At 51.0% G+C, this 27,142-nt stretch overlaps 1 protein-coding gene across 1 annotated transcript in view; it reads right to left on the bottom strand.

Moving 5' to 3' along the window:
* LOC144138379 (unconventional myosin-XV-like) overlaps positions 1 to 27,142 on the bottom strand; it is a 157,126-nt gene that overhangs the window by 70,753 nt on the left and 59,231 nt on the right. Inside the window, exons 17-27 of the mRNA XM_077670633.1 lie at positions 26,932 to 27,107; positions 21,387 to 21,471; positions 19,837 to 20,259; positions 18,304 to 18,539; positions 11,841 to 12,004; positions 10,910 to 11,177; positions 9,899 to 10,137; positions 8,446 to 9,380; positions 4,070 to 4,184; positions 2,846 to 2,920; positions 2,695 to 2,765 (exon numbers count right to left, since the gene is read on the bottom strand). Coding sequence (XP_077526759.1) covers positions 2,695 to 2,765; positions 2,846 to 2,920; positions 4,070 to 4,184; positions 8,446 to 9,380; positions 9,899 to 10,137; positions 10,910 to 11,177; positions 11,841 to 12,004; positions 18,304 to 18,539; positions 19,837 to 20,259; positions 21,387 to 21,471; positions 26,932 to 27,107 — 2,787 coding nt within the window. The remainder of the gene's footprint in view (positions 1 to 2,694; positions 2,766 to 2,845; positions 2,921 to 4,069; positions 4,185 to 8,445; positions 9,381 to 9,898; positions 10,138 to 10,909; positions 11,178 to 11,840; positions 12,005 to 18,303; positions 18,540 to 19,836; positions 20,260 to 21,386; positions 21,472 to 26,931; positions 27,108 to 27,142) is intronic.

The following is a 27,142-nucleotide window of genomic DNA, read 5'->3' on the forward strand; positions in this document are numbered from 1 at the left end:
TAAAGTGTAACATGCCGTCTTTGTTACCCTAGTACATAAAATAAATGCGTGTTACCACCACCTAAATGCGTGTTGCCATTACAACACCGATGCTGCGATTATCATCATTGTAATCATAACAATAATAATCCTGATCATCATCAACACCAACAACTTGCGCGAGGGGCGGAAGGTCGAAGACGACAAGGGCAGCGCTCTTCGCTCCAGCCTCGCAACCAGCGCAACTGGAACGTTCTCGTTTTCCCCACCGGACGCCGGCTAAGATTCTGACACCGCTCGACGCTGGCACCCCCATCAAGCCGCATTTACTCCTCTGGAACGCTATAGGCCAGCGAGGCGAACTCCGTGTTCAGACGTTTTGATGGAGCCATCACCACCCCCAACCTCGGAACTCCCCCGAAAAAAGACGGCAGAACTCCTCTTACGGGCACCGTACGGGGCAGCGGAATTCGGCCGCGACAGTGGCGACGACAGCCTCGGACGTTCCCATCAGGTCGAAGACGCGGTCGAAACCCGATTCCAGCTCAAGCGACAGACCAAGACCTCCCTTACAAGGCGAAAGCTCTTCAAGGCGGTCTGCAGTCTCGTCGTTCCTGGTCCTTTCGAGACAATGCGTGAAGACTTGGTCGGCGCTGTTCCGCTGCTGCGTGGCCGGAAGCTGCGCCCATTGCTGCCGGAGGTCCGCGAGTTTGCTGAGCAGCTCTTGGCCGTTCGGCTCACCAAAAAGCTCGAAGTAGAGCCGTTCAGCAAACCCTATGGAACCGCAGAGAAGGTCGAGCACCATGGAGCGAGGAAAGTCCAGCAAGTGGACTACTTCGCCACTGTCGGGGAACACCTACAGCGCCCAGGAGGATGCGTCTTCACGGTCGTTGTAGTGCTGGCCACGGTCTACTCGCGCGGGTGCCTCTTGTGCGTCTTCAAGGAGTCATCAGGGCCGGCCTGGAGTCGCTGTGGGTTCCTCACAGTGCTGCAGTCCGCCTGAGCTTTCTCATCGCCTCCAGCTGGTCGACCACGCTGAGGTTCATCACTGGGTCGGTCTATCTCAACGCCAGAGTGAACAGGAGCCAGAGCAGAATGAGATGTCGGAAGGAGGCATTTCTGGAACTGCTGTGGCACTGGTGTTGCTGAACAGCCTGGCGGTATGCCGCCGTGGCGGGCTCTTTGTGAAGGACATTGGAAGGGAAGCACTGTGGAAAATGTGCTCCGAACTTTGCCGAGCCACTGCTTCGTTCAGCTTCAAGGCGACTGAGATCTAAATATGGCGGAATTGTGTGCACACGGAAGTTTTCGGATTTTCCTATTATTTATAAATAAAGCATTCGCGGTGAGAGGAGCCGAACCCGTGGTCTGATGTCTAGCAACACACATCATCGGCGAGAACGTCTGTGAAGCGGACTGCTGCTTCTTTATCCGTTCAAAGACGGTGCATGCGGGTTTTGAGAACTAGGGTTTTGTAATTAAGCTATCAGTGTAACATCTTTTGCGCCTCAACTCGCTGTAAACGTTAAACCTCCGCGGCTTAATTTTGCCTTAATCCTGTTCAACCAAAAATGCAAGCATCTGAGACTACTGGCAGGCAACGAACTCAAACTGATCCACCTGTTTTCTTTATGCTGTAGTATTTAATTTGCACTTTCGCATTACTAATTACTTTCATTATATACCGTGAACTCTCGTCATTACAAAGTCGTGTTGTGCGAATTGTGGCTTGGCTCAAAGTTTTTGACGGGCCACCGACGAGGCTTAAAGTCAACGTTTACACTTTCTTGAGTCGCGCCTGTTCTTATCATTACCTGTCGCTTTCCTGTTGATCTCTCCTGGCCTTCCCTGGTATGCTAGTCTTTCCGCGTATGTGCTTGTTGTGCCTGCGTATGTGTCCGCCCGAAAGTGCCACTTGTCGAAAACTATTAAAAACGATCTACAGTGTCTGATCAGAATTCTCGAGATGGCAGTTCTACGACTCCGTGTTTAGGGCCCCTGGAGCGCTTAGTCTTGCTGCTCATCCGTGGTGTGGCGCGCGCCCGAGGACATGTCTCGGCGCCACAGGCATACTGCTCCCATTCAAAAACAAGTGATCTGGCCGGCAATGTTATAGGTTGTATTCACTGTCGAGGCACGCATGCAGGCAGCCATGTGTGTGCGCCGTCACTGGTTACGTCTGGCTCCGCGAGATGGCGGCACTTGTCCGTGCTATGCACATGATGTGTATTGGACGCTCCAAACTCTACCCCACTGAACGCAAAGTAATCCCTCGACTCCAGTGCGAGTGCTATTAATAGCATCTCTGTTGACATTACCATTGAGAATCGGGTTGAAACGGAGCAGACGACGCACGCCAGTATTTTTTTTTCTACGGCGTGCAGGCGCAGTGGCGTAAGCAGCGCCACGTCCGTGATGCTGGAGTGTACTAGAAGGATTTACTAGTACTACTACTAGTTAAGTAGTAGAAGGATGTACTAGTACACTCTAGTGATGCTTCGGCCATGTCCGTGGCCGTTTCCAGTGTTGTCAAGCGAAGAAATTGACAACTCAGCTTTCCAAATAATACCATCTATACAGTCGGCGCTGGCCTAGCAAACTTCACTTCTTTCTGGAAGGCCCGAGCAACTTTACGGCGCACCTAAGGCTGTCTTGTTATACGTAGACGCCTACGAATGCGGATCATGCACAGAAGGTCAGTAAATGCATTCTAACCTGCATCATGTGCTGCTGCAGAACTTGCTGCTGTATCAGCTGTGATGCGTCGACGATCGGCACGGTCATACCTGTCGGAGAAAAAGGGATGGCATGGCGACGTTGCGCACGGTCGTCCCTACCCGATAAGCTGCAGATAGCGACTGCTTACCTGATACGTTGTACAAAGGCAGGTTGTAAAGGGAAGCCGCGCCCTGCTGGGCTCCGGAGCCGCTAGCCGTGCTTCCTGCAGCCGTAAAGAAACCGTGCCGGCTTATATTCCAAGCCGCAACAACTCTGATTGATTGATTGTGGGGTTTAACGCGCCGACGCAACGCAGGCGATGAGGCGCGCCGTAGTGGAGGGCTCCGGATTAATTTTGACCACCTGGGGATCTTTATCGTGCGCCGAAATCTCGTACACACGGGCGTTTTTGCTTTTCGCCTCCATCAGAAAAGCGGCCGCCGGGGCCGGGAATCGAACCCGCGACCTCGTGCTCAGCAGCGCAACGCCTTAGCCACTGAGCCACCGCGGCGGGTCCGCAAGAACTCTAAGGAGATGAGGTTGTAACAGAGAAAAATTGAAAAGTCACAATGGGGATAAGATTTTTAACTTAGTAACCAGGACGGCTAAATAACAAGTACAACCAAAGAAATTCAGTATTTTCTGGGACACCGTGACTTTTTCGGCGTGGTTGAATGCTCAAGTGGTCTCACGCCATTGGCTGGCTGAGCGCGCAAAAACGCCGCAGATAACTGCGCGCAGAGCCAAGCACGAGAGAACGCGGGAAAATTTAACCCCACCGGAAAGGGTCCGCCAACCAAGATCTTGCAGGCGTGGTGCTTTTGGGCGAACGTGCCCGCTAAAAACACTTTTCAAAGAGACGAAGGTCCTAAGGGGGGAAAGGTTAGGGTTCTTTCAAAGGAGCTAGCGTCATAGAAAAGAATTCGGCCACCTTCGCAATTGAGATGCGAAGATAGAGGAAACAGTGGGGCCGGTGGTATTCACTAGCCTTACATTGGCTTATCGGTAGGTGGCATACTGATTCCGCCGAGCGCACGCCATCTCTCTCAACTAGGAGAACACCCGCCCGTCAGAGCTTACGTCATCGCTACGTGCAGCCAATCCCCGACGCGCACTCCCAACACCTGCTCGTCGGTTCTTTGCCTCCTCGCCACGTCTTCTCGCACTTCTTGGTCTAGCTATTTCCTTCTCCAGTCCACTTTGTTGCGCTGTCCGGCACGGCTGCAACTCAAGCTTAAACAGCTAGGCTGTTAAAATTGGCGATTCGTTCCCGGGCCGTCTATTCACTGCGCATGCGCGTCGCAGGGGCCAGCAGCGTCCTTCCTTGCTGTAGCAATGCGACCTCCGGCTTTCAGTCCGGCTAGCAGCTCACCTGCCGTCAAGGGACCCGTTGAGGGGCTCTGCAGGGCCTGGAAGCCAAGCAGAGGGGACATGAGGCCGCTGCCCAGTCCCAGGCTCGCGCCCATGGTCAGCGCCCCACCCGCAGCCTGTATAAGAGCAGGAGGGGAGAGGGGGAAAATCATAAGAAAGCCATTATTGGAACCTGAAGAGGTCAGCTCAGCGATGAGGCATGGCTTCCTTCTTCAAATGCGTTGAAGGATGAACAAATGAGCATTGTGCAGGTAATGGGGAGAAAGACTGTTTCTTAACTAAGGTGAATGCCGGTGGTAGCGCCGGAGCGTGGAAGTGCCGATTGGTTATTCCGGATTATCCTGTTTTTAAAGCGAAAGCTTTCTAAGTGGAACCGATGGCCTCCTGCCAAAAAACTAATGCCTTTCCCCATAGACCGGCTGGTCGACCCAAGAGCTCTTATACGAATTTCTGGGCACGCGGCACGTGCGTGAAACGGTGCTTCCATCGTGGTAAACGGTTACTCAAAAAAGATGTAAGTTTAATAAAATTTTGAGAAAAAGAACTGTTCTCTTTATGTTCTTTTTGCAGAATAAATGTGAAGAATTGAAAAAAAGACGATTCCGCACAGATCTACAAAAAATTCGACATACTTCCTAAGGCGCAAACCTTAGATGTCTCATCAAACGCCAAGAACTGGCCGTAGTTGCTGGCGACTACACAAATGAAACCGAATTATAGCCGCCGTAAAAATAAAATACGCAAATAAAATATACATAGAAACGTATATGGGTTCGAATGGGATTCGAACCCGGGTCGCGGAGAGCCGCAGCCAAGTGTGGCGAGTACAGCCCTAACCATGTACCGTGGCGGCATGGAACAAGGATTATGCGGATGGCTGCCGCATGACAGGTGAACGGGACGGCACCTCAAACACAATGCAGCAGTGAAAAAGTCTTCCATAATCGCTGGCGCTTTCGCCTTCACATCACCTCAAAGATTAAGTGCCCGATGAATTTTTTTAGTTTACATTGAAAATATCATAATTGTTTCGTGCTGCATCACAAAAGTCTCAGCAGAGCTTTTGCTCTCAAAATCTGCGCGTTATTTCATGTCAAATATCATTGATTTCAGAAAGAGTTTCCCTCACTGGAGATTAGTCACATCACAACAAATTTCCCGAAAGAACCTCTGTCTGTCTTTTTTTTTTTTTTCAGGGTTACCCTGGTTGAAAGAAAAAACGAAAACAAAACGTGTTTCTTTCCTAATGCCTTGTTGTATTTTTAACCGCTCACACCCCTACTCAGAAATCACGAAGAAGGAACGGTTGTAGATAACACAATACAAGCATTAATCACGAAGGAGGAGTAGTGTACCTGTATATCGTAAACCACGCATCGGTTCAGATTTAGGTCGCTCGTAGATGCGTTTCCTTAGTGCGCGAAAAATCGTCGCGTGGGTCTTTCTTCGTTCGCGATTTGATTGATTGTAGGGTTTAACGCGCCGACGCAACGCAGGCGATGAGGCGCGCCGTAGTGGAGGGCTCCGGATTAATTTTGACCACCCGGGGATCTTTAACGTGCGCCGAAATATCGAACACACGGGCGTTTTTGCTTTTCGCCTCCATCAGAAAAGCGGCCGCCGGGGCCGGGAATCGAACCCGCGTCCTCGTGCTCAGCAGCGCAACGCCTTAAGCGTGAACCGCATGGAGCGTTTTCTGCTCGCGAAAACGCGCCGCGCACGCCACAGGCGCGCTGCCGCTGCCGCGGAGCTACCCGCACGCTGCGCGCGGCGCGGCGGGCGGCGGAAACATGGCGGTGGCTTCGGCCACGAAGTGGCGTCGGGAGCTCGAGCGACCGCTTCTGAGCGCTCTCTAAAATGCCGCTTAAGACACGCACGAAGTTGCTTGAGAGGTAAAGGAGCTTATAATGTGGGTGAAAACGGTACTATAAAACATCATCCGCGTCGCCACTGAATGCGCCCAAGCAATATCTGCCGGAGTGGTAAGCCTAAAGATCCCCGGCGGAGCCAGCCGGCTGTCTCGAGTGCTTTGAAACCGCCGCCATGAGGCGCGCGCCTCCCCATTGGCGCAAGTCGCCAGGCTCCTCCCACTGATGCGCGCGACGCGCGTCCAAATCTAGCCAAGGCAGATGATGCCGCGGGCGCGGAATCGTCGACGCGGGCGTCGAAAAAACGCACGCTCAACGCCGACGCGCGCAAATCGCGTGAAAAAACGCTCCATGCGGTTCACGCTTTAGCCACTGAGCACCGCGGCGGGTCTTCGTTCGCGATTTGGGTCTTTCAAGGTTTAACTATCGATTGGACACACTTTGAGCGAAGGTTGGACGGACTTCTAACTTTCGCGCTTCTCTCAACATTATTTAGCAAGGGGCGGAATTTTTTTTTTTTATATATTTAGCCACCCTTTCAGTGTCAACGGGTGCGCGTTGAGCTTGGCGTCGTTCACGCTCTAGTAGAGCTCCCCGAGCGCAACGCTTAACATAGATATCGGTCGAAGAACCTGGCCCGTTCCTTCGGCCATTTTCTTCGAGACGATAAAAAAGCGAAATAGGCGATACGCTGCTCAAACGCGAGTAAATAGAGCCACGTAAGCCGAAACCAGGATCTATGTACAGTAGACTCTCGATACACGGAACTTCAAGGGACCGAAAAAAAATTAGTTCCGTTTAACAGGAGTTCAGTTTACTGAGATCGATGTATGAAAGCGCAAATTTATGTGCGTACACACTATCAATTCCATTTCATGGAACTCGAGGCACTTGAAGGTTAATTTAGCTGATAGTTTTTCAGGAAGCAGAAAACTACATGAGGTTTAGGCACAGTATTCACAAAGTTGATTTGGCAACATTGCGTCGCTGTGCACTACAACATGCATCAATGATTTTTGTTTAAGTCCTTGCAACCACATTTTTACGGAGGCCAGAGGCCTCAACTTCGCGAGTGCTTACGAGTCACCGAGTTTAGAGGACGGCCACGCGGTAATAAAGCGCGAATCGCACGTGCATGATGGCACGAACGAGGCGGCAGCAGCTGAGCCCTGTAACCTCGGCGTCTTGAACCGAGACCGCACGACTAAAACAAGAACTGCGATGTTGCATTCGCCGCGCTAACACGGCTGACCACTAACGAGACGAGGCTTACGAGGCCAACGATGCTAAAGAAAAATATGGAGGAAGAAAAAACAAAAACGATCGAAATAGCCGAACCGTAGAATGCTGATTCTCATGCCAATGGGTTTCACAAAAAGTTCCATTTCTAATTCCGTTTACATGGTGGCACGGAAAGTTTAGTTTCGATTACCGAGAGTTTTTTTTACGTTATCTGAATACAAAACAAACCAACTCACAGGCAACTGTTCCGTTTAAGCGGCTAGTTCCGTTTAAGCGATTTCCGTTTATCCAGATTCTACTGTATATATGCTAATCTCCAAGCATCCCAGAATTCTGCTTTAAAAACTTTTACGCGCCGAAGCTACTACGCCTGGGCTGTGAGCGTGCCGTAGTAAACGGCCCATCCGGATTATGCACGGATGCCATCAATAAAATTTAACATCCCTTTCTAAAGAAAGTTCAGAGAAACGCGCAAAGCTAAAAGTGCGTTCAACCTTCGCTCAAGGTGCATTAAATCGATGGTCAAACCTTGAAAGACCGAAATCGCGAACGTAGAAAGAACCCATGCGACGATTTTTTATCGCGCACTATAAAAACTATATATCTGCTGGAACTCGAACCCGGGGCGTTAGCGCCAAATGCCGAGACTCTACCACTGCGCCTTGGAAGCCGACGAGCGGAGTCCTTTTAGCAGTAGCTCAAAACGGAACATAACCCCGCAGTCTGGGCCACAAACTACAGCTGCACATTTTTCCGTGGTGTGGTCCACAGAGCACGCCATCCGCCAAATAAAGGATCAATGCTTGCTATGAAATTTTCACCTGTAATCGACTCTCATTGATTCAGCCTAACTTAATTCAATATTTATGACTTATTTCGAGCAAATTTAGTGCTCCTGTATGATCTGAAAGCTTTGTATTTCTATCGGGTAAAATTCTTCCTTAATTGGGACCAATGTTAGCGCCGTCGTCAGAACCGTGTCAGCCAGAACTAACTTTGTTTTAAACGTTTTTTCAACAACTTGTTTAAACATCTTTTCAACATATTGTTTGAACATCTTTTCAACATCTTGTTCAAACATCTTTTGGACATTTTGTTTAAGAATCTTTACAACTTAGATATGTTTCAAAGAGACACGAGTAAACGTTTGCTTGTGGTACAAAATACCATTATCAATTTTCAGTCTGATCTACCTTCGTACCTCGGCCTCCAGAAAGTTAAGAAATCGAAGCCTTCCAAAACAAGCTCAACGGCAGCCAAACTTTACCTGGGCGTCGACCGACGGCCCGTCTCCCTTGAGCGCCATCGTCAGGAGGAAAGGATCTCGAAGCGACCGAAGATCGTCATCGTTGTCGTCGTCGTCCTCATCGTCGAACACCTCACCCCTGAGCGACGCCGCGAGCGACCGAGCGTCGCTCAGCTCGTCCAACCCACCGTCCAACAGCACCGGGTTGAACAGGTCATCCAGGTACTGATCCAGATCCGACGTGTGCGACGGAATCCTCACGTTCCGCACGTGCGACGCCAGCGACGGCGCCTCGGACGTGTCCGACAGCGCCGAGCTCCGGGCGCACTCGGACGACGTGGCGGCGGCCGCGGCAGCAGCCGCCTGACGACCAGCCAGCTGGGCCTTCGCCGTGTGCGAGTGCGGACGCCTGGACGCGTGAACGCCCCCAAGGCCCCCGGAGTACTTGACGTATCGCGTCGCGTCGGTTCCGCTGCGGGCGTCCACCTGGGGACTCTCGCTGCGCTCGGAACCAGGTCGACCGTTGAGCGGCGAGTCCAACATTAGCTCGCTGGCCGTCTCGGAAGCGGAAGGCGGAATGAGGCTACCGCCGCCGCTACGGGAGAAGTAGCGCTCGTTCAGGACCGAGGCGGACAGGCCCCACGACGCGCCGTCGTCGTCGTCTTCGTCGTCCCGCTGCGAGCGGCCCGAGGGCGTCATGGGGTCGTCGGGCCGGTGGTGGACGGTAGCGGCCACGCAGCGCTGCTGGCTCGCTCCTCCCGCGGCGGAAGTGGCCACGGAGTCGGCGCGGGACGACTCGAAGTAGCGGCCGTTGAGGGCGCTTCGCTTGGAGAGGGCGCTGTCGGGAGGACCTTCGTCCAGGAGGTCTTCCATGGATCGAGACCGGGCGTGCGAAGAGGAGACGGCCGAGCGGGCGCCCAGGCGGGACTCTCTGCGGTCCAGGGAGCCGTCCGTGCCTGCGAGGACAAGACGGTACAAACGTATAAAGACCCGATTGATGTTGTAACATATTAAAGAGCGTCAGTTGAAGTCATGTTAATTCGAAGGCGCGACAGCAGTATTATTTTTGGGAGCGAAAGCTTCAAAAAATAAGTAATTTGAAGCGAAAGCTTCAAATTACTGCAGGTGGAAACCCGGAAACTGCCTCGTAGCGTCATTCTGACCTTCAAGCTCAGCCAAGGTCAAGCCAGCGCCTCGTGCGGTTGCGGAATGAAAGCTTCTAACCTCTCGTCCGTTCCATATGGAGGGGCGGAGAGGGCGATAGGAAGAAAGAGTAAGAAAATGACATAAAGATTACCTCGTATTCACTGCGAAGATCACTGCGCATTCCCGCCTATAACGTCAACTGCGCCGAGCAGCGTCAGTGCGGTGCAACTGTGTGTGCGTTCACTGCGCGCTCTGGGCGCGGAATCCGATCTATCGCTCGACAAACTTGGTTTCACCGTTTTCAACTATGCGGCAATTGTTATTTTACCGGGTGCTCGTGGCTGGGGCTCGACGGAGCGTCTCGAACGGGCTCCGTCCAACCGGCTGCCGGGGCCGATGGCCATGGCGGCAGCCGCTGGCACGACGGGTGGCGGCACGGGGATGGGCTCTCGCTGCCGTCCCGCGGGCGTCTTCCGGCTAGACACGCGCACGGGCGGTGCCGGAGGAGGCGTCGTCACGTCCGCAGGGTCCACCTCGTAGACGTTCACGCGCCCCGGGTGATGCGGCCTGCGGGCAAAAGATAACTGCACATTGAACTCGGCTGAAAGCTTCCCAGATGCCGACGAAAGTTTTTTCGCCTAGCATCTGGTCCCACGGTAACTGTCGTCAACCCCCTTTTTTTCAGGGCGCTGAGAAACGTATGGTACGATCGCCAAGTGCGCCCTACCCAATAAATTAGGAGTTAAAAGTATTGTTTGTGTGTACAACAGAACGGAGAGAGAGAGAGAGAATGCTCTTTAATGTGAACTGGTGAGGTCAGCCCTGCTAGGGACAAGGCTTGCTACACCAGAACAGAACGGAGGTGTAGCACCTGACAGAATACGACGACAGGTACAGCAAGACAAAGGACGACTTCGCAACGAGGGGATAGTTTGAGCCAAAGAGTATGCTGCGACGACACGGGGTAGACGGAGTGATTTGAAGTCCGTGGGAAAAACAATCATGCCGAAGTGTACAACAGGAAGGTGATAATAATGATGATGATGATTTCGTGCTGAATGCCCACAAGGTCTCCAGTGCCCGTGGACGACCGAATGGCGTTAGTGGGAAGAGAACAAGTGCTGGAAGCCACAAAAATTCTAAGCCATAGAACTTCTATAGAACTTCTATAGAACACAGAACGTCTAAGAAAAGTCTAAGCCAGAAAATACGCTCAGACGATACGGGGCCAATAAAAACGTTGAGGTAGACAGAGTGGGTTCAAATGCGAGAGAAAGACCTTCGAGCTGAAGTGGACAACGTGATGATGATGATAATGTTTGCGGAAATGAATTCTCACGAGGTCTCCGGTGCAGGTGGCGAGGAGTGCGGGTCGTGCGAGACGAGGAAGTAGGCTTTGCAGACGGGGAAGGCCGGCGGCAGCTCCGTCTCCGAGATAAGGTCGAGGACGTAGTCGGCGCCGCAGAGGCCGTACGAGGTGGCCTCGCCGTGTTCCAAGTCCACGGTCCAGCCGAACAGGTCGTCGATGCCCTTCGCCTGCACCAGCGGCGCGGCCAGCTCCTCCCCCGTCGTCCATGAGTCCACGGCCACCAGCGTCGGATCCGCACCTGTGGACGATTCCCAAGCATTCGTAGGAACTAAACGCTTCGTACTAACCATAGTTTTGGTCATTTGCCGGTCTTGGTAGTGGCGATCAGTAACGCTGACCTGACAGGACCAGAGTGCTTTGCGCAAAATATGGGCTAGCCACGAACACACACCTAATTCTCCAGGACACGCGCTGACTTAAACTACTGCTTTGTTTTCAGAGGCCAAAATGTTTGCGGTCAACCGGAGTAAGGGGTCAGTTAATAACAAAACTCGAAAGCCGAAAGTTATCACCGCACAAGCCTGAAATAAGCATCCAGCTACACATCACACCAATGCTATTCTGCCAGTGGTCTTGGTTTCACGTGCACTAACTTTGAGATGCTGTTTTGACCGTGATTTTGCCAACATCCAGTAGGCAAACCCTATAAGCCGGTTGCGAAAGTCAGCGACGAGATTTTGACTTGAAATGTTCTTGCATAACTAGCTCGCTGTTTACAACGCAGCCTCAACAAGTTCTGCATTATGAAGCTGGCTTTTCCTGCTTCCGTGCACGCCTGCAACGAAGCCATCTTTACAGGCCACAGGGTGATTATTTTCGGCACGCATGGCTAACAAACGGGAGGGTATACGTGGTGAGTCTCCGATTTGGATAGACAACGGTTCTATGGGGCGCCACGTACCGTCGTGGAAGGCGGCCGGAAGCGCCATGCGGCACTTCTTGGCATTCGCCTGCCACTCTAGCATGCAGGGTGGGTAGGTGCGCGCCTCGCGGCCCTGCGAGCGCAGCAGCTGCTGCTGGCAGTGGCCCGCGTAGCCGTCCTGGTCGCCGTGGTCCGAGACATACCTGAAAGACGACGACACCGATCCAAGTGAGCATGGTGTCGTTGCTGGACTCTAAATACACCCTTCTGCACTCCAAATACACTTTTCTTACCAAGGCCATGATTTTCTTCAAATACACTCTTCTGCACTCAAATTACACCTTTATTACCACGGCCCTGATTTTCTTCGAATACACCCCGCTACCAAAACACATTCTTATGAACTCAAAATACACTGTTCTGATCACAGCCCTGCCTTTCTTGGAATACATTCTGCTACCACAATGCATCCTTCTGGACTCAAAATACACTCTTACACGACCCTCATTTTTTTGTACTACTCCCTGCTAACGCTATGTGTACTCTTATGCAGTCCAAATACACGCTTCTGACCACGGCTTTTCCTTTATAAAAATACTCCCTACTATCACTATACATCCTTCTGAACTCCAAATACACGCTTCCGACCACGGCCCTTTTTTTTCTAAAACTATCGTAAAGTTCCGAAAGAACGCCCACCCAAACTACAGAGGCGTCCAGTGAAAACTTCGGGATGGGCGATCTTTCGGGTCATGTGCGAAAAGCTACAAAAAAAGTGGCCTCACCGCGAACCAATACTTTCGAGAGATCCAGTGAGAAATATATACGAAATGGGCGAACTCTCAGGTAGAGTGCGGAAAGGACAAATAAGTGACCGCATCGACACATAAATAAATGGTTCGCGTTTATTTTGTTCACTCATCGTCACCATATAGGCATCGAACGATACTTCCCTGTCAGAGTCGAACACGAGCCGAAGCGCTTCGTCCATTATGTTCTCCCGAGCAACGCTCCCAGCTCCCGCTCCCCCCGCCGGTTCCGTGCTCGCAGAGGCCAGACGCTTTGAACTCGCGGTCTTCAGAACCGTCAAGTCTTGTCCAGATGCCGCACTGCCTAAACGATGCCAATACGGTATCTCCACGTTCTTCTATTCTTCCCCTCCACTATCCCTTCCTCCTCCTCTTTATAAGCCTTCGAATAGCTGAAACATAGCAAGGTTCACCGCTGATTCGCAATGTTTCCTACGAGATCCTCGCGACTACTTTATTCCGTTCCGCATAGCGAGAGGAACTTCGAGATGGCATTTCAGCGCCACGAGACAACGCTATGGCTCCAGTTATATTTCTTCGTCTGCCTGAAATCCAAAGTAAGAGAGTAGAAAATTTCACTCGCCGTTTGTGACCACTGTGTCAACTACTGTAATGACGGCACACTCATATGCAATGTATTTTCATGCAATCTCGCCCTTCAACATTTGAATTTCCACAACTTTTGTAGGTTATATCGACTTTTTGTTCGTCCTCGCACCGGTTGAGAGGGCCAAACATGCTGGCAATTCACTAGCCCTGTGGACTTGCCCGTGTTTTCTCACAACCAACGTCTGCGAACCGGTGAGGAAGATATGGTGCGCGAGAAATGGCGGCACTTTTAAAGCGCACTTTTCTGGCTAAAAATGCGCGTGAATCGGCGGAAAAAATTTCAGAACAAGACCTACGCATTTCATTCTTAAATCCGGTAAATTCAGTAATCCGGTTAATCCGGTAATCCGGCTAATCTGGTAATCAAACGGCGCCTATCAAGCACTCGTAAGTCCCCTTAAAGTTTCGTTGAGGAACGGTTGTTAGAGGTATATACTATATACCTACCTTGAAGTTTCCCCTTTTAACATTCCATGGTAGCATTTCCGCGCTTACTTGGCAATAAATCGGGTAGGCACGAATTGTTGCAAAATGAAACACAACGAACGCTAACAGGTAGCCAAAGCGCCCAAAAATATAGGAGAAATTAGAGGCAGCGAAGCAGTGCTCCGCAGCATTCGCATCACGTCAATTCTGCTAAAGCCTGTTTTCTTTCTGTGCATGCTGCGAAAACGGGTCTCAGCAGAAGCCGTCGGACCTGATCGGAAGGGTTTCCGTAAAAAAAGCCTCCCCTGGGTTTCCCTCCCGTATAACCGGTTCTTGGGGGGACAACCGGCTCCCAGGAACCGGTTATACGGGAGGGAGGCCGAATTCGCTCCAGGAGCAGCTTTTTTACGGAACCCCCTCCGATGAGATCCGTTCTTGCAGCAGAGGGAGAGAAGAAAACATGCTTAATTAAGCGCCAGTAGTTGGGAAACGAAGCTTAGCATATTACCTTACATGCCGGCGTAGGCACCGACGTCAGTTTCGGTAGCAACACCAGTGGAACGCAGCCCTCTTGCCGATAGTGGACTACTAGCGATACGGATAACGCGTGCGCATTACCTGTCTTTTTCGGACACTGGCATGCCAATCAGACATACGTCCGGATTAGCGAAAATAACGGAGAAAGCGTTTCCGCCTTAAACGACAGGCACCTGGAGTCCAAGGAAGCGACGAGGTGAGCCTCGGGCGTTATCAGGCGTCACAGAGAATCCCACGCGCTCGGCTGATTAGCCCTCTGACGTGAGACGACGTAAAAGAGGGGCATGTTTGTCGCCTCCACGCTGTCATCAGCGCATTCATTTCGGCTCGCGGAAAGCGCAACACGTGCTTGCTTGCTTGGCGCAATAATGCGCGCGTCTTTGTAGTCGCGATATGGGCTAGAACGACAACGCAGTCGATTATAAACACAGGCTTAGCGTACCAAAAACGCAGTAAGCTGCGTTCAAACAGTGTTAAAGATGTAAATCATCGCTGCTAATGTAACCTGCCCCACACAAACGAAGAAGATATCCGTGTTCTGCCATAACTTGCTTGCTTTTTCAAACATGTGGCTGTGTTGGCGAAAACACGTATTGACAGCGAAGCTGTCTAGCAAATTGTAATTTTTCGTGTCCGCGGTTACAAATACCAATTGCTGAGCGCACGCACGTGAGCGCGGCCCTCGCGGCGGCCGCCCGGCCGGCAGTTAACAAAACTAAGACAAAACCTAGCGCTCGTGTGCGTGTGCCTCACGACGACCGCCCAGCGTCCGCTGCGCACGTTTGTCAAAGCCAAGAATACTCACTTAGGGAGATTGGACAAGATCGCGGCGACCGCCGGCAGTTTAAATAACCAAGAAAATGCCGAACGTTTGTCAAGCCAAGAAGACCCATTTAGGGAAATTGACCAAGATTGGCAAGAAAAAAAAAGAAAAAACTCCAGCGTTCGCCGTAATAGTGGCAACACTTGCTCGGAACGAGAAAGACACGTCATAGCGTACGCCCCTCCAAAGGTGATGTCCAATGATTATCACTTCACAAAAAAAAATGTAAGAAGCTCATATTTATAGCCCCAATGATGGAGTAAAGGTCGTTGCGGCAGTGAAGAAGAAGGAAGTCGGCTGCAATGATGGACTTAAACCTTCGTGACGGTCGTGAAGGTTGCGTGCGTGCAGCTTCGCTACCTTCAATTCATACGCGTTTAGTGCGAGCTTCCTTCATTCTTTTTGTAATGTATATAGAAATGTGCGCCTCTGTGTGTGCGCGCGCATGCGTACTTGATTTGCCTAAGCGTATCCCTATACTTAGGGGGTAATGCTGTAACCTACAAATTATGAATGATCACTTAAGCTTTCGTTAATTTAACCTCGGTGATTTGAATTTACCTACTTGATTCGACGAAGTTTGTAGGTGCCAACAGCGCTGAAATAACGAGAGTTGGCCGTATACTCTGTACAAAAAAGGAGCGAGCTATTTATTTACTGTTTCACTCGGCTGTCAAAGAGATCGGTTAGCGCAGTTTTAGGGAATCCAGGCTAGATAATAAAACGGGCTTGCCGCGAGTACGCTATTTCTCGTGCAGCTTCTCGAATAGGCGGCACAACCCACTACCGCCCGGAGTTCCGTATACGCGGCCTACCAGCCTCAGAGTGCACGACTGCGAGCGAACGATCGGAGAGGGAGGTTATAACCCTGTCACACGGGCACTTTCAATCCGATCCGGATCGAGCTCAATCCAGACCGGCCGCTGCTACCCTCCAGTTTCAATCGCGATCGAGCCCTATCCCGTTCGAACTTAATTCTGGTTTCCCAAGCGTGATTGAGGCTTCCGCGCGCGATCGGACGAAAGCGGTGATACTCTCGTCCCCGCTGACTACAGGCACAGAAGTTGGTAACTTGACAACTTCAACTAACGCCGCAAATTGTATCAAATAACTTGGCTCTAATAAACGTGCGATGACATTTTATAGTTACGTATACCTACGACCGCGCAAAGTTACCAGACGCCGGCCGCGAAGTACTTTTTTGGCGCCGTCTGGCGTAGGTGAGTGCCAGCGGTGCAACTTTTCCATAGGGATTGAGACATGTCGTGTAGCAGCGGCGGTGCGTCGAGCGCGCTCGAAAAGTCAATCGCGCTTCGCTTCAATTCGGATTGAAAGTGCCCGTGTCACACGGGCATTACACGGGGACGTACGACTTTGCTCCTTTGACTCTAGTAGGAGGCTTTCCACAAGCCAGCCAAGGGGCCCGAATTGCTATCACGATATGCGGATGACGCGAGATTGCCTATGTCTCTGCCTTCTCTTCCTTCACTGTCCTCGCAGGGAAAGACATCGCGCTTCACTCCATTCGTCCCGTTAAGCCTTGTTTCTACTTTTTACGGGGGCAAAAAAAGAGCCCCGACGGATGAGGTTCCGTAAAAAGTCGTTCTTGGAGACGGAACGGAACGGAACGGAACGGAACAGGACAGAACGGAACGGAACGGAACGGAGTAGAACAGATAGCTCGTGTACGTTTTTGAGACAGAGAAATAAGAAAGCAGGCTTCGGCGAAGGGAAGGTACGTCACGATTCGTCATGACGTACAGACTTTGCCAAAAGTTTCTAGGCCGTACCAGGGGTTTATAGGCCCCGAAAGCTCAGCACACAAGCTTGCTACCTCTTGAGTCAGCCTGAAATGTATTATGCAAGAAAGATGGCCAGAAAACTGTTTTATAACTGAGAAAGTATTTACGCAGCACTTCACCGTCGAGCTTTTTCGCACAGTTCTTTTTGTGGTCCAGAAACTTTTGGCATGGCCCGGAAACTTTTGACAAACACTGTGCGTACTTACGTACGGCAAGTATTTTATACAAGAAAGAAAGCGCAAAAAAAAACATTCTAACTCAGATAAACTATTTCTGCCGCCCTTAAAAGCTGAGCTTTTTCGCAGAATTTTTTGCCTTCTAGAAACTTTTGCCGTGGCTTAAAAACGTTTGAGCAAGACTGAACGTACATGCGCACGGATGGCCAAACGTTTTATTCGATCATGATGGCGGAAAAGCCGTTTTCTACGTGACATAAAACATTTCCACCGTATTTGAATGCCGAGCTTTCTTGCAGAATTCTTTTGCGACCAAGAAACTCTCGGCGCGGCCTAGGAAATTTTTACAAACATTGAACGTGCGTACAGACAGACGGACAAATGTTTCATGCTAAAAAGATGGCAAAAAAAGTTTTCCAACTTCCAAAATATTTCCGCCACAGGAACTGTTGGCGTGGCTTAGGAACTTTCGACAAAGACTGTACGAAAGCACAGGCGGAGAAATTTTTACGAAAGAATGATTGCGAAAAAAAGTTTTCTAACTGACATAAGCTTTTCCGGCCACATTTGGCTGTTGAGACTTTTCCTTGCAGCATTCCTTGCGGCCCAGAAACTTTTGACAAAGAATGTAGAGTCTTAGGTTAAACGCTTGTTTTTACAGCGATTTCACCTTCAACTAGTTACACCCGAAAACTGCCAAAATATACTATTTACAAAGATGTTGGAGACCAGAGGGGTGGGCCTAGCCTTCAGAACGCCGCAGTAGTTTCCTTCAAATCCCACTCTCAGGCGAGGCAGGATAAGGCTGAAAGTACGAAAGCTGTGTTTTACCGACAAGCGTTTTACCGATTGTAGAGTCATGAGCAAATGAAACGGGAACATGAAAATATCAATCGGAACACGCGAAATTGAAAAATACTGTTCTCGAATATCGTGATGGTGGCAAATATATTAGCGCGCTATTGGCATACAGTGGATTCCGGTTAAGACGAACCCTATGGTTCAGGCGAACAACATTTTTGCTGTCTTGTAACGTCCACAATTCAAAAAACCTCCGCTTAAGACGAGTTTCTGATAATACGAACAAATTTTAATGGTCCTCTTGAGTTCGTCCTAACGGGTGTCTACTGTACTTGGAAACCCGCGTTTCCTAGCTTTGTTGCTGTAATAAAGCCACGTGACAATTTCACTTGCACGGAAAGAAATGACGCTATTTGTGTTTTCTGGTTGATTTTTGGGGGGATGGCGTTTCATTTGTCAATAGCTGTATGTACAGACGGACAACTGTTCCCTTTCAACGCATGTGCGGTGTTGGCTCACTTGAGCAGGTACTTGTAGAGTAGAGGGGAAGGTGCGAAGCATCCGAGGCAGTTGGCCATCAGCAGCCATCCGCGCTGCCGGTTGGCCTCGTTGTCGTTCTGCCAGGTCTGGTTGCTGAGCTGACAGAGCAGCTCGTCGCGCATCGGCCGCTCCTGCAGGCCGCGCTGCACCACGTAGTCGCCCAGCACGCGCTCGCGCCTCCCGCTCAGGTGGCCGTCGTTCATGAAGCGCAGGATCTGCGAGGGAGGGGGCGAAGAGGATCTCCCACGCGGACCATCTGGCGAAGCTTACGGGGAGCCTGGCGCTGTATATTTACGTGTACGCACTGAAAAACAAACATGCGCAAGACAGACAAGGACGAGAAAGAAGAATACAAACACAGCGTACCAGGGTATGCTGTACCAGGATACAGGGTTGTAACTCAGCGCTGCTGTAGCCTGGTAAAGCAGCGCTGTACAATGGTACAGCAGTGTACACTGCTATGTTTGTACCCTGGTACAGCAACGCCGTTTTTGTACCCTGTATCTTTGTACAGCGTATCCTGGTATGCGTAGCACTGTACACTGTTGTACCCTGGTACAGCGCTGCTGTACCACCAGGATACAGGGTTGGAACACAGCGCTGCTGTATCCTGGTACAGCAGCGCTGCACCAGGGTACAGCAGTGTACAGTGCTGTTTGTACCCTGTTAGAGCAGCGCTGTGTTTGTACCCTGTATCCTGGTACCCATAGCACTGTAGACTGCTGTACCCTGGTACAGCGCTGCTGTACCAGGCTACAGCAGTGCTGTGTTTGAACCCTGTATCCTGGTATAGCGTACACTGGTACGCTGTGTTCGTATCCTTTCTTGTCCTTGCCTGTCTTGCGCTGGTTGTTTTTCAGTATAAATGGCGTACCAACTCTCCCAACTTACCATCTTGACGCTTCACGGGTACCTTCTGTATGCACGTCCAGACGTCGACACAGCAGCCGTGCCATTTTACCGTCCTTAATACACCTCAATTCATCATAGTCCGCCTCGACAATCATCATCATCCCGGTTGTGCCCCCTGCCTCTCCCAAACATCATTAGCCACGTCCATCGAGTGATAGCCGAGCACACCCTTTCCCCCCAGATTTTCCCTCCATCGAGTCCTTGGCCGGCCTTATTGCGTTTGAGGTCTATTGGCAGCCACTCCGTTATTCGGATGGTCCACCTCTTGTCCCTCACGCGCGTGATGCGTCCCGCTAATGGCCAGTTTCCTCGCTTATTTCGAACTAAACTTTTAATCTATCTCAATTAACTTAATCCATCTTACCTACCTTCAACCCCTCTAATTCATCTTAATTCATTTATTTCCACCTTTTAATATCAACCACTAATGAGCCTTTAACTGTGGAACGCCTCATATACCCGATTGGCATGCCTGGTTTCCCTCCTGGCCTTCCCTGAATTTTTGTAACGTCCGTGTTGACGCCGGGGTCATTCAAGGTCAACCATCTAATGAGACATACTCGGCTTTCGCCTTAAAAGAGGATGCCGGCGTCCACTGACCAGTTTGAAGAGCGCCAGCGACTCCTGGTGCTGCGTGTCGGAGCTCTTGGCCAGGAACGGCGTGCGGATGGGCTCCCTCTTCATGCCCCACACGTGCGATTTGAAGTAGATGCTGGTGAACTTGCTGAACGCGTGCTGGTCCACGTCTCCCGGCAGATGCCGGGGCATGGTGGCCAGCGGAGGGACGACCGGGAGCCCGCCGCCCGGGGCGCTCGACGAGGAGCTGGGCGCCCTGGCCACGGCTCCGGGGTAGCCCGGCCAGTCGTCCAACTTGCTCAGGATGAAGGCCAGCTCGGCGGGGATCTCCAGGTGGTTGACGCCGGCCACGGCGCGAGACGCCCGCTCGTCCCGCGCCATGCGCTCCTTCGCTCGTTCCAGGGCCAGGCGGTCGGCCTCGCGCTTCCGGGCAAGGATGGCTTTGATCTGTGATGAATGCAGTGAAGAACTCGTTATAACGAAGACTTCGTTATGAGTGATGTCCCAGTCTAAAAACACAACAGGAGTACCGCGAAAACCTGACAAGAATTCCTGTCGTACGACAAAAAACTTTGTTGTGACAACAGAAGTCCTGTTGTTACGACAAAGCCATCTGTTGTTACGACACACATTTCTGTCGTAACGACAAAGTCAATTTTCTCAGCGACAAACATGCCTGTAGTCACGGCAGATCTGCCATTTACGCTACTCTTCACAATGGGCAATAACATTTAAACCATGTGCAACTGCTGATGGAACATCAGGATCACGACACGACGGGAATTCGGCACGACGGAACGTCAAAATCAGGGCAGGAATACGACACACGACAGAACATCAAAATCCCGACACGACAAGAATACGACAAGAAGACAGTAAGGCACGCGAAAATACGACAAACTACAGAAATTTTGCTTGTCATTTTTTACTGTATCTCATTAAAAGCGGTGGTTTGTTTCCCCTTCACTGTGGTTTGGGCCGTAAATGTTTCGAATGAAGCAAGACTTCGCTTTCGGGCAAGGATTGCTTTTATCTGCAGTATATGCATTAAAGCACCGCAATAACGAAGATTGCGTTGTAAGAATTGTTTCATTAAAAACACTGGCTATTTGGTTGCCCTGCACTATGGTTGGGGCCGTCAGAACTTCGAATGAAGCGAGACCTGTAGTAAATAGTATGGTAAAGGCTCTTTTGTTACTAAGACCCCGGAAAGATAAAACTGGCTTCGTTATGAGCGGTACTTCGTTCAAACCGGTGATCATTTGCTCTCAACGGACTGCAGTTGGGGCCGTAAAAACGTAGTATGAAGATAGACTTGGAGCACGTCCTCGACCTGCTAGTATACTTACTAGGGAACCCTTATAGGAATCCCTAAGTACTTTCCACAGTAGTAGGAATGCACTTTCCCTAGCAAGAAAGGATGGTGTCACGTATTGCTTGATCTGAGGGACATAGACGAGTATACTTTACAAGGAATAAAAAGCTACCAGCCATTTCGTAATTTCAATCTTAAAAAGAAAAAGAGCAGTTATTTTCTTTTCCTCAGATTGTGCATGGTGCTCTCTGTGTCATACCTTGTCGTACTCCCTCTTCTGCCGAAGCATCCGGTAGTTGGCCTGTGCGCGGACCACACCACGACGAATCGTCCGGTAGCGGCGCCTGCGACAAAACACCCACTCTCCATTCCATCCATCCCTCTTCAACCGGAAAACACTAGATTGAAAACTACAATCGGGTGCCAGAAACATGGAGCCTGTTGTTAACCCTGCGTAACTTTAGAGCGGAAACTTCAAAATCTGCATCCGCCGTTTCGTGGACGTCAAAGGGCTTGGAGTGCCAAAGTTCGCTTCGTCGTGAAGACGTATATTGGCGCCTTTTTTTTTTTGCACTGATATCATCGGAGTGGATCCCACGGAGTGATGATCAGAAGGCTCTGTCTGTATCCGGAAAGCACTACTGAGGCACGCAGGGGGACACAGATAACGACACGGTGCGGTGAAGCGAACGCAATCCGGTTTACCGTCGGCCTGGGCGCACACCACGCACGTAGCCGGTGATAACCGGTGCTGGGCTAAAACTTCGTGCGTTTTTGTTTTTCGACAGCGGCTATCTCCAGATCAGATACCGCTGGTGACAGCCGTAACAGCGCTCGTAGCCAGTCTCCTGGAGTTGTACGTATTAAAGATAAATAGATGGCCGAACCTGGACCACGGTTAAAGCCCTGTGCCCCCAAAGTTGGACCTTGGTTAACTTAGCATTCAAAGCGCACCTAACGACTGTTGGGAATATGACGTGGAACACCTATGTATTTGAGAGCCAGATTTGACCTCACTATTTATTACCACCATCCGCACTTCAGATTCAGACGGTGGGGTTTAACGCGCCGGAGCTACACCCGTGTTATGAGCTAAGCTACACCCGAGCTAAGGACGACTCCGGATTAATTTTTGCCACCTGGGGACCTTAAACGCGCGCCGGTATCTCGACCCGCGGGCTTTTCCGCTTTTCGCCTCCATCTGAAAAGCGCCATCCAGACTTGGATTTTTTTCTAAGTGTAGGTAGCTCTTGTTGTCCCTTGCCTTCGTTTCCTTGGCACAAACACATGACCTAAAGCTAGTCGTAAAACACCAGCAATGAGTCTCTAATAATTAATCATCTGGAAGTTACGAATCGTGTACGGCTCCAGTAATGTCCTCCTGGACTTAAAAGCTACCAGGAAGACCGGATTCTTCGGCTTACCTTTAACGCTCAGCGGAGGGTTAAAATCCCACGTACAATCTACAGGACGTTCTCTTCAATAAGGAAACAAAAATGCGTCTCTACAGACAACCAAAAAACAGAAAGTGATCCGGACGCGCCCGATACGTTCCTTCTACAAAGTGCGCAGGCGACAACCAATCTTCCAACTCCAGAAGATGTGCACTGTGTGAGCGCATCCGCTAGAATCATGCCCGTTGTGCCCGGTACGTCGTAAATCAATGTTTTTTTTTTTCCAGCCTATCGTCTCATTTTGTAAGACTTCATTGCATCCTGGCATGTTCTAGACCGTACTGCGCATGCGCGGATAGGCCATCCCGTCGACTACGCCAACTAAACAAAGTCACTGCGCATGCGCATTTACGTCAACCCGTTGACAGCGCCGATAAAATCGATGCTAGCACAGCCCAATGATAAAACGGCTGCTCCGAGGACAAAGAAGCTGAACAGGTCTCCGATAGCGCCGATTTTATTGGCTCGGTCTACCTATCCACGCATGCGCAGCACAGTAAAGAACATTCCATGGCACTACGAGGGCTTAAATTTGCCATGAAGACAAAATACCATTTTGTTCCATTTAAAAGAACTACCCTTGGCAACTCACTCAGCTACATTCCAACCACGGAAGACTTTTTTTCTTTTCTTCACCGAGATCACACGAGGAGTGTTGAGAAACTGAAATTTCGACCCACTGAGCCGTAGTATGGGCCAACCATAAAAACATAGCTACCAGTGTGTTAATTGCCCCTTAGCATCGAAATGATGTGATCAAGCGGAACTATAGATGGCATTCACTGAAAAGTTTAGCTGTCAATTTCTTCGCTTGACAACACTGGAAACGGCCACGGTTATGGCCGAAGCGCCACGGACATGGCGCGGCTTCTGCCACTGCACCCGCACGCCGCGGACAAAAAAAAAAAAAAAAAAAACACCGGCGTGCGTCGTCTGCTCCGTTTCAACCCGATTCTCAACGGCGGTGTCAACAGAGATGATATTAATCGCACTCACATAGGAGTAGAGGCATTAGATTGCGTTCGGTTGGATAGAGTTTGGAACGTCCGACACACCTCATGTGCCTTGCACGGTCAAGTAACGCAGAGCCCGACGTAACCAGTGACGGCGCACTCACACGGTTGCCTGAATGCGTGCCTCGCCAGTGACTACAACCTATCCTCGGTATTCAATGGCGTGGAATGTATGCAGGCAACCATGCGAGTGCGCCGCCATATCTGTGGCCAAGCGTCTGTTGCTAGGTGACGTTGCGCGCATGGCCCGCAGATCAGGCACCCCTCTTCTCCTCCATGCAACCGTGTGAGTGCGCCTGAAGCCCGTTCTACATGGAGCGAATTTTGCCTGCGAATCCGCTGGAACGAACATTCGCACTTGCGAAGTTCGCAATGACTGGAATTGCCGTCTACATGGGGCCTGCGAATGCCCCGATTTTCGCATTTCAGATGCGCCTTGTTTGCAGACTGAATTAAGTTTGCCACCAGCAAAGGTTGTTGTGATTTTAAAGGGGCACTGACACAAAATTTTGAAGGCGAGATAACGTCGGAGATAGATTGGTGGGAACACATATACATCATCTGCAAAATATCAGCGGCGAATACAGCCTAGAACATATTTAAAATCAATTTTGAAGTGTGCGAAACGCAACCGAGCAGCCAGCAGAGGACCACGCGCAATTGTAAATAAACAACATCCAAACACGTCACGAGTTTGTGTTTGCCGCTTCCGCACTACCGGCGTTTTACGCGGGCTCGCCCGGCTCGCCGCTCCAATCGGAGGGCCGGAGGGCGGAGCTTCTGCTCTCGAGAACGAACGACCCGATCGTTGGCGGCGGAGGCGCCGTGATTTCGTCAGCTAATCGGGCAGCTGGCCGCGACCAAAGTTCTGCAGCGATTCCAGGCACTCTGTTTCTATTACTGTTTATTACCATTGGATGCAAAACGCGCCGGAGGCACGAAAAGCTCACTGAGCTAGCCGCACTGTCGCTGTGCAGGCGGCGGCCACGGCCGCGAAGTGGCCCAGGCCGGCGCAGGTAGCTCGAGTGATAGCTTGTTATCGCTGCACGAAATTGTCCCCAAGTCCCGACCATAGCGGCTTACATGAGAAAGGAGTTAATGATGCGATGGCGGGTTGCATTAAAAATTGTCATCTGCACCGCTTACGAGAGCGGCACTCGAATATCCGCCGCAGTGCTGAGCCGAGCACATCTGTAGGCGGACCTGTAGGCAGACCGGCCGGCTGCGTCCAGCGCGCGTCTTGCCACCCACCGTCTCGAGCGGCGCGCGTCGTTCTTTAGCCGCGGTAGCATTTGCACTCGCAGCGCCTGCGTCACATCCACGGTCGCTTTTTAATTAAGCGCCTCACGAGATCAGTACGTGGGGCATTCGCAGAAACTGCCGTCGATGCGGATTTGACAGTGCTACGGCGGCTCTGCTCTGTGATATCCCTCCGACGGTCACGTGGTCAGCTTTGTTCACACAAAATCCACAAAATCCATCGTTTCGCGGCACTCGCTGAAACCGAAACTGCGACTGGCCGCATTTAAAATCCCTCTAATTAAACAACCGTCGCACGCTGAAGCAAATGAGGTTTCTACAGGTTATAAGTAGGTCACTAGCTACTTATCGCAACGAAAAAAACAAGATGCTAAATTTTTGTGTCAGTGCCCCTTTAACAAGGGTGGTTTTATTTTACTTTCTTGGCAAGTTGTTTCTGCTTGGTTTGCGGTAAATATAAGTTTATTTGCGGTTTTGTATAAGAATCGCCAATTCCTTATCAATATACGCACACACAGCACAGAAGACAAACGTTTTGGTGTGCCCGCGCTTATGTCGCGCTCAGACAAGCAACGCCATCTGGTTTCCAAGCATGCAAATGGTGCCGAGCTGTGCTCCTATTGGCCGCAGGTCCGGCCCCTCTACGCCGCACACGCCGCACGAGCGGCGTTTGCTCGACCGCTTCACATGTTTGGCACTTTGCCGCAGCAATGAAAAAAGGTGGTTTTGCCGCACGAGCGGCGCCGCATCAGCGAATTCGCAGGCGAAATCGCTCCATGTAGTACGGGCTTGAGGCCTCCGCGATTCGCTCGCCGCCGGTAGCCCATCGCGAAGGCCACGGTGCGCCGTCACTCGTTACGTCGGGCTCCGCGGGATGGCGGCACTTGTCTGTGCTAAGCACGTCTGTGAAACACATGACTGTGTTTCACGTTACGAACTCTTCGCTGAACACAAAGTATTGCGTCGAGTTCACTGTGAGTTCGATTAATAACACCTCTGTTGGCGCCACACTTTAGAATCGGATTGGAACGGAGCAGGTGACACACGCCGGTGTCTTTTTTTTTCTTCGGCGTGCGGCCGCAGTGGCCCAGACTGCGCCGTGCCCGTGACGCATCGGCCATGTCTGTGGCCGTTTCCAGTGTTGCCAAGCGAAGAAATTGACCGCTAAACTCTTCAACGAATACCGTCTATAGGCTCAACTAAAATCACTGTCATGTTTCCTGGTGGGTGCTTCGGTCGGCGACCGGGAATAGTACGAACAAGATTCCGTGACGTCATATAGAAATCGCCGGAAAGTGGCTGAGGAGTCGCCACTGCTGCATTTATTAAAGCGAAGCTTTCTATGTCTCACCCATGGCGTCCATATTCCACCTCAAAACGCCCTGCAGGAGAGCTAACTTTCTCAGACTATGATGAATGATCTATGTCTCACTGATGGCTTCTGCAGCTCACCTCAAAAACCACTGCAGGAAAGCCAACTTTCACCTGTAAATCGTACTCTGCCTCAAATATACTCTTTCGCAGGTGAAGCCCGCTTTAGGTATTCGTATTTTTTTTAAAAGCGAAGCTTTCAACAGAGGAATCCCTGAGGAGCACGCTTCGCTTTCAACCATCGCCATCGTTATACAGAGGGCTGCATCGTTTTTTTCTTGATATCGGCATTTTCGTTTGAAGTTTCCCATAAAATTGGCATCGTTGTTATGGGGACAAGGCAGTCCTTCCAGTGAACAAAACTTGTCATTTGTCTTTATGGCTACTTTAAAGAATGGAAACGTTTGCGTAGTTGCCTCGACGCGGTGGTTCAGTGGCTATGGCGTTGTGTTGCAGAGCCGAAGGACGAGGGTTCGATTCCTGGCTGCGCCGACCGCTTTTCTGGTGGAGGAGTAAAGCAAAAACGCCAGTGTGTTCGACATTTCGATGCACGTTAAAGATCTCCAGGTGGTGAACATCAATCCGAAGCTGTCAACTACGGCGCGTTTCATCGCCTGTGTAGCGTCCGCGCGTTAAACGCCACAATCAATCAATTAGTTGCCTCGCGACCGACGGAGAGGCTTAGCAGGGAGCGTGTGCACGTTACCTGGCGGCGTACGCCCTGTACGCGGTCTGTATGCGCAGGGCGGCGGCTCGCATGGCCGTGTACTGCCTGCGGGCCAGGTACCCGCGCACGTGCCGCTGGATGACCACGATGGAGCCACGAAGGAGGGCCACGCGCTCCTGCTCCAGATACTGCTCCAGGGCCTCGCGCACGAACACCTGCGAGAGATCGAGGGCCGTCGAATCGCTGCTGG

The sequence above is a fragment of the Haemaphysalis longicornis genome, unplaced genomic scaffold (genome assembly GCF_048455015.1).
Source record: "Haemaphysalis longicornis isolate Haplotype H1 unplaced genomic scaffold, Haemaphysalis longicornis Haplotype H1 scaffold_5, whole genome shotgun sequence".
Classification (NCBI taxonomy): Eukaryota; Metazoa; Arthropoda; class Arachnida; order Ixodida; family Ixodidae; genus Haemaphysalis; species Haemaphysalis longicornis.